The sequence below is a fragment of the Trametes versicolor genome (assembly GCF_000271585.1).
Source record: "Trametes versicolor FP-101664 SS1 unplaced genomic scaffold TRAVEscaffold_9, whole genome shotgun sequence".
Lineage (NCBI taxonomy): Eukaryota > Fungi > Basidiomycota > Agaricomycetes > Polyporales > Polyporaceae > Trametes > Trametes versicolor.
In genome coordinates, this window is record NW_007360329.1 from 1,790,240 (window position 1) to 1,798,117 (window position 7,878).

General features: G+C 57.1%; 1 protein-coding gene across 1 annotated transcript; it reads right to left on the reverse strand.

The window, feature by feature from the left end:
• Window positions 1–5,680: 5,680 nt before the first annotated feature.
• TRAVEDRAFT_22372 (uncharacterized protein) lies at window positions 5,681–6,874 on the reverse strand (the record flags this gene model as incomplete). Its single annotated transcript, XM_008042707.1, has 3 exons — window positions 5,681–6,651; window positions 6,708–6,804; window positions 6,863–6,874. The coding sequence occupies 3 exons, from the start codon at window positions 6,872–6,874 to the stop codon at window positions 5,681–5,683; spliced, it is 1,080 nt and encodes a 359-aa protein (XP_008040898.1).
• Window positions 6,875–7,878: the final 1,004 nt, after the last annotated feature.

A 7,878-nucleotide genomic window follows, 5' to 3' on the forward strand; every position in this document is an offset into this window, starting at 1 on the left:
TCGCTGGTGCTGCGACTGCAGTCGAGGCCCGACGAGACGGCCCCGCGATCGCTGCCTTGTGGGATCCGCCATGGTTCATAGCCTGGACCTTGGTGCCTTTGGAAGTCTTCCGCTGACGCTTCGACGCAGCGCCTTTGACAATCTTCTGCTTTTTCGCGAGCGAAGGGGCGACATCGGCGTACGTTGGTGTCGCAGTCCGCTTGCGACTGCTCCTCCGCAATGTCGGCTCCGAGTCGATGACGGCCGGCGTCACGTTGGTGTCGGTGGAGCTGTCGGGAATGGCCAACCCGGGGGCCGAGGGAGCCAACTCTATAGCAGCGGAACTGGACGACGACGATGCATACGATGATTCGGAATCCTTTGGGCAGTACTCTGGGACGTCACCGAGTAGTTCCAACTGCTCGCTTATCAATGCAGACAAGCGAGCAGAACGATTCGGAGAGCGTGACGGCGACGAGCTCTCCAGAACGGTCTGTAGCGTTGCGCTGCATCGACGCGCGGGAGAGGGTGTGCTCGGACGCTCCAACCGGAGGTTGCGACCAGGGCTTGCAGGTTTCCCTTCACCGGGGTGGGAAGCTATGGCATCAGGCGTCTGAGGCGCCTCAATGTTCTCTTTTCCGTGCCGTGTAGGAGTACCTGGTGGGTGGCCGGAGCACTTCGCTTCACGAATCGTAGGAGACTTGGGGGCGAAATCGTAGTTTGGGAGCAAGTCGTCCAACGAGGGTCCCGAATCGCCCACCCCCAGGAAGTCCACGAGCTACTCAGTCCAGTCGAAGTCAGCGAAGTCGCACGCGTACCAAGCCTCGTTATCCACACACCTTCAATCGTTGCCTCTCGTCGCTGCCGGCGAAGCTTGAAAACCCGGCCCGCGTACTTGTGGACTGGGGAGGGATGGGGACGCCGATGAACGCCAAATAAGAAGGGGGGAAATTCGCAGGAGGGTCGTCGTACTCCGAGAGGTCGTCAAAGCACGTCTCAGACGACTTAAACTCGTCCTGCAATGAGCGATTAGCACACTGCCCTTACGTGCAAGCCCGGGAGTCCTTACTGTCGACGCAGTCATCGGGGAGCTAGGCTGCCAGAGGAAGGGAAGCTCCTCGTCGGACGCAGCGGAAGACTGGAAATCCATGGAGGTGTCCAGCGTGGAGTGGAGGTTGTAGTAGTTGCCGTTAAACGTCATGTTGTGATATGGGGATGCGAGTGGGGATTGTGAAATACGGGGTGCAGGTGAGTGCGAGGGTGGAAGGGACGGCTTGTGGATGAAGGTAAGAGGAGAGTATGTTGCGGTGTGCAAACAAACAAACACTCCGCCTTTTATGGGCAACGGCACATGGCTTAGCGCCGTACATGACCTTTGACACTCTCGACTCTTCCATCCACATTGACGCTTCTGCGAACACCGTCTGTTGGCATGCCCTGGGCGTAGGTCAGTATATAAAACTTTTGTAGAAGTAGCTGATGCACCAGAACGAGCCGTGGACCATGGCCCGCTACCCCGGCGTCCCGCGACCCGGGATACAGGGCGCTGAAGAATCGCGCGCAAGCGTGCAGCCGACATCCGCGCATACTGTTTTCTCCTGCTCTAAGAAATGTGGTGAGCAGTCGTTGTGGACGCGAGGTCGATGTGGACATACGAACAGCGGTCGCGTCGGTAGGCTGGTGGCTAGAACGTCAGTCGCTGAACACGATGCTGACAGGCTTTTGGTTGCAGTTCGATGGCGGCCTGCTCTAGCCACGCACAGCGAGCCAACCACAGAGTATAGGACTTCAAGCGCGTGGATATTGAGGGAGAGGCTCCTTCGGTTCGCGAACAGGATTTCGTGGATTTCGTGAGTATGTCTTTTGATGTCGCGTCGGGATCCTTACCTCTTATACCTCCGACAGCAACACAGACACTATACCAGTCCCTTTGGAACAGAACGTATAACGGGCATGTGCACGAATACCGATGAGGCTTCGGGTTTGCCATTGTCGACTTCGGGTGGCCTTCGTCGAGAGCCCCAAACCAGAAACCCACCTTCGGCTTCCACACGATGGTGACAATCCTGGTGCTAGGTGCTAGGTTCGTTCTATCCCCCGTTGCACGCGGCTGACGATTATCTGTCTTCGCAGATAACGTCAGCGCAGTCGTCTAGCGGGTGAGTACGTCGAAAGATTCACGTACAGTTCACCGTAAAATACCCTTGTAAGTTGAGGAGCAGTCGTAGCTATAAGGAGCAATAATGACGCTCATCAAACTCTTTACCCTAGGCGAAATCCACACAAGGCTCGGTTTGGAAACGTCGCCAATGTTATGGAAATGTCATTCGTCAGCCTCCACGCCGAGACATGCATCAGAGCATTGTAGAAAGTTCGGGCCCCTCTCAGACTAGATGCCGCAAGATACGAAAGCCACAAAGGGAGATACTGTCCGACGGTTGGATGCGGCCAATGCTGACGACGCCGCCACAGTCCATGGCACCTTTCTCGCAAAAAGCACGCTACCCAGAGGAACCTGCAGAAAAGACACGAGGGCGGATTTTTCTGTAAGTTTCCCCACAGTCTTACCCCTGCCGAAAGGCCGGTTGCCCATGCAGCGATATCGTCGTGCGATATATAGACGCTCATCGTACCACCTGTCTTTGCACAAATCGCGAAATGGCACTTTGCGGTTTGTGCAGAAATACACAGGATCGCGCTGCCAATCGCGTTTTCTGCGTATACGAGACATCCGCGACAATGAAGAGGAGACTTACCGCCGTGTTTGTGTGCCACGTGTCCAGCATAAGCAAGCTTGAGTTGGCTGCTCCGGATAGTCACTGTCTCATGTCCAAGTTGGTGGCGGACCTCCGCGCACATGGTCTCAAATTTCTTTATATTCGTTGTTGCATTGATCTAGACCTGGTAGTGGACGGAAACCGAGAGCCCAGAGTGCTGAGTGAGGAGAAGCATATCGTCAGGCGCCCAACGTGGGCCGCGCGGACAGCCGGGCGTACCTGCCCTATATATAGTGGATGGCTCGCCGCGGTCCTCGAGCTGAGCTTGCTCCTCCACTGCACCGTCTCAAGTTGCATACCCTTCTTCTCGATAGATGGCTGACGGAGCGTTTTGAAGGGCGAGGAGGCCAAGACCCGACGCTTGGTCCATAGGACCACATAAGACCACAACACGCTGCGCCCGCCGCCAGCGGCGGGGCGAGCGCTCTCTGGTGTGGCGGCTCCTCCCGAGCACCTTCAAACTTCATCCACGCGTCGACCACAGAGGAAGCAAGAAGGGTAAGCTTACATATGCAGGCTCTTCTTGTCTGGATTACGCCTCACAATCGTTAGGAAAACCCGCAGGAGAACGACGTTTACAAGGCCGAGGAGCCTAGGCTCGGGAGCAATTGACATCGCGCCCCAGAAGACATAACTCGACTCCAACGGGATGCTTTTGAGAGATCGTCGTCGCCCGCACCCACAGCATGGCGCACCATATGATACTTGGATTGTTGATTATCTCGCTCACCATCGTGGAAGGCGGCGACCGCCAGTTGTGTTTCTTCCGCTCTACCAGACCGTCGGCGTTGCGCAGGAAGACTCTAAGGCGCGACACAGGTCGCCATCGATGCGCCCATTTGAAACCAAGTACGCGGAAAAAGAGGTACGTTGCGCACATGCTGTCGGATTGAGCGAAGCTTTTGTGGAACTCCACGCGCATGGGCGCGATTTCCGTTACCCCTCAAAACAGATATAAGGAAACCTAATCACCCATTGTCTCTTTCCCCAGAGCTTTCACGGTCCACACTCGCCAGATAAAGTTTCTTCGAGATCTTCAGACAGCGCGCGTCGTCCCAGTGCACGCGCCGCCTTCATGAGAGCTTCGACGGTACGCTGTGTCGTGTCTTGCAATGGTAGCGTAGTCGCTCATCTCTGTCCAATGTCCTCTTTCAGAACGTCTTGGTCATCACGCGTCACGCTCGACACGATGTTAACCAATCAGTTGAGCAGTTCCTCCCCATGGATAGTGCAACCCTCATCGTGGCCCCTAAGACTAGTACTCGCTGCCTCACGGTGGCGGGGAAGACAACTGCGCTCATGTCGACGTCCATCGACATCCTGCAGGCGAGTTTCTTCGCTTCTGCAGGCAGCGGCTGCAAATTCTGGCGCGTATATCTTCTTATGGCAATGTTCTGAACGCACGCGGTGTCAGGGCCATATGTACGTCTTCTAGGCTCATCGCGCGAGATGGTTGCGTTACTAACACTCCCACGACAGGTTCCTCCGGCGAGTGCGCTCGCCGCCCTTAGATCGTCGTAAGCCGGGCCAATGTGCCCCGTCGCGGGAGTGACGACACCGCGCTGCATACGACCGCCTCGGGGTGCAGCTGCAAATCGCAGCATACGACCGAGGCGACCTCGCGCCGCCTGCGTACATCACTTTACCTCACTGTACGTCGCGCGCTTGCACATGTCTTGTCGCTGATGCATGATGATACTCGTCCTGCTAGGTCGCTACATGTGTGCCTCAAAATTCTCGGGGTACAGGTCGGGCAGGCACGAGGCGGAGGGGTGTGGCCCACCCGCGCCTGGTCCTGGCGCAGGCCTTTCCGTGGCCCCCTAGATAAGTACTCGGCGGTCTCTTGTCGGTGTGCGACGCTTCCGAGGAAACCAACGTGCGCCAAAGTAGGTATCTCGTAGAATACGATCAAACATGTAGCTTTACAAACTCGACGTTTGTCACGAAAGATTCGCTGTTTGGACTGTTAGCGGAACGTGCGTGTCCCGCTAGGTTGAGGTTCGATACGGTACCATTCTGTCTTGTAACGCAACAATAACGCAACATTGTGATGAAGTACTATGCGCATTCCGCCAGCTGGTCGTGAACCAGCTGTGCCGTATGCCCAGATCTCGGACCGATGACGCAAGGGAACGGTGTCGATAACCTGGGTGGAGTACCCATGCGAGTTAGGTTACGTTGACGAGACACTCGTGTGAATATCAGGTACGTACCTGAACGAGGCATCGAGGCACTCGAGCTGTTGCTCGACAGCATTCATTGGCGTCCGTGGCTTTAGCGAAGTCGAAGGTTGCGAGAATTCACGCGATGGCGAGCCAGAGGTACGACTCGACGAGGGGTGTTCCTGTGCATTTCCTACAGTACGGACACGCGAACATTAGCTCACTCGGGGGACGATAATAAGGCACCTCCTCCCGAATCCGAAGATGTAGTTCCGCGGGTCGCAGAGACGCGCAGTTGCTCCGTCGACGTCTTCGAGGTATCGTTCATGAATAAACGCCTCCGGCCTTACTCCGTCTGATGACACGACTCGCCACCCGAACCAGAGTTACGACGTTTTCTGGAGAGGTCAACGGGGGTAGCCGGTAAGAGACCGCGGGGATTCTCGAAGAATTCAAGTCGCACGAGATGGACGTTGGATTCGGCGCAGCTCGCAAGGCGTGGCTCCTTAGAAAGGTCGCGTGTGCCCACGAGCTTCATGCTCGTGAGACGTTGACGTTGGCAATATGCAATCGAGCTGATACAACAGAAATCTTGATATCCTATACACGGGTGCGGGTCCGAGCCATGTCCAGCTTTGATATCTACAGTACAGTATACATTGTTGAAGTACATCTTACTAGATACATATGTTCGCGAGGTAGCACTGGACAGAAGTATTAGCACAAAGCCTGATGAGAACGCCGGAAGCAACTCACCAATCATTAGACCCAAGGGACTCCCTCATGCATGTCGTCCATGTGTTGCTTCTGGTAGCTCGAGCGACACGACTTCCAGCCGCACCGGATCGGACAGAGGTACGGGAGGCCGATGTGGTGAATCTCCATATGCTGGAGCAGGTCCTTCCCTGGAACGGGCGTTTGGCACACATCGAAGACGCACACCAGATTCGCGTCGCCCTCCAGATCTGCCGCGTGGAAGTGTTTTTCGAGATGCTTCTTGTTGTCCTTGTGTGTGTACGGGTTCCAGGACCCCGAGCAACCGTCAACGTCGCAAGCGTGCGACGGCATTTCCGCAACCTTGTGCATATCGACCTCGGCGCGGGTACGTCGCGATCGCTTGGCCTTTGTGTCCTTGGAGGCTGCGTTGACCGAACGCGCCCTTCTCCCCGAAGGCTTCGGGACCGTCAATGTGGCCTGGCGAGACGGTCCCGCGACCGGTCCCTCCTGTTCCGCGTGGGTAGAGGCAGATGCAGCACCTGGTCGTCCCGTCTTCGAAGCGGCCCCCTTGTCAGCCTTCCGCTTCTTCTGAGAAGGTGCGGGCAAGGGAGCGGCCTCGGCGCAGCCGTTAGTAGGTGCGGTCCTCTTCCGGCTGCTCCTCCGTAGCTCCTTGACCGTGGGAGCCTCGACCTGAACCCCCGTCTCCCGCGGCGCGACTGGTACGAGCCGCGAGGGGCCAGCGACAGCGTCAGAGACGATCCCGCGCGATCGTGTGGCCGAGGAGCTGCTGGCGGAGGGGATAGCTGGCCCGCGACTGGCCGGAGAAGACGACTGGCCGGCGTGGTCAGAGGCATGCGCGAGGGAGACTCCGGATGGCGACGCGATTGTCTGCGTGTCTAGCAAACGTTCTGCGTCTCCAGACGTGAGCGAAGATGCTCCCGGCGATTCTGAAGCGTCTTCGTTGTATGCGAGAGCAAGGTGCCCTTCCATGGCGCCCTCGTCAGTCGTCTCGCATGCTGCACATAATCTAGTCAGTATGGATCCCGAGTAGAGCATACTTGTTTGCGCGTACCTCCGGTAGGTGGTAGATCTAAGCCCGATGAAAGAGGCTCATACTCCCATGCAAACGCTGAGAAGCCGTCTTGCGTGGAGAACGTGAATTGGTAGTTCTACGCAGTCGAATACCAGTCAGTCGGACAACTGTCGGAAGTCATGGTAGCCACATACCTCCAATTCCATTTCCGCGTCCCAGGCCGCCTCATCTGACGGCCCACTCGAGACCGCGTGCGTCGCTGGATAATCGCCTCCGGAAATGTCGACGGCTAGGGACAAGAAACTTGACATGTGCTCGTCACCAAGTGGGTTTCGCCGATCCGGGACAGGCAGCTGTGATGGACCAGCCTGGTCGAAAGCGAGCATATCGAGCGACGTCCACTCGTTCTGCCGCGAGCGTTGAGCACGCCCCCACACATCTATGCGGAAGCTCCGAACACTTACCAGTTGCCGTGGCAGGGCTTGTACGTCTTCGGACGTCCTCGGAGTGTCGGCGGAGGTTTCGTACACTTGCTGAGCCGGGAACGTGAAGGTGGGCGCGAGGTTGAGCGTATCGAAGTGGTTGTTGAACGACATGATCGTGTTGGTAGGGAGGGTAAGAGTGAGCGTGGAGGTGAGGTTGGGGGTGGGGGTGGGGGTGGGGGTGGGGTAAGAGGGAGAGATGTCGACGGGACGTCGTGTGGCTGATTTTATGTGCAGCGCTAGCAGCGGAAAACAAACAAACCAACACCTGGCCTATTATGGCCTTCGCGGAGTTCTGACCAGCGTCAAACGTCTTGGCGCCCTAATTGACCTTTCAACGCACTCGACTCTACTTCCAACCACAGTCTTGACGCTTTCGCCAACCACTCCGCGTCTAATACCCTGGTCATAGGTTAGCGTGTGCAAGAAATGAGAAGGGATCCTACGCACGAGAACGATCCTCCGAGGGGAAGCGCGTCCCATTGCCCGGTACCCCGGACTCTCACCGCTAACCGGGACGCGGCCCACGGACGGAACACGCCCAAATAGGCAGCCACCAGCACCGCGTATCTGCTCTCCACGGGGCCCTCGTTGAAGTATGCCATGGCGGACGCGAACGCGCCGTGTCGAGGGGCGAAAGCGAAGACCGGGGCGGTAGGTTGTGGCTAGGTCTTGTTCACTGATTCGTGCTGAACCCCGTNTACTTCCAGATGCTGTCGCGCGCGTTG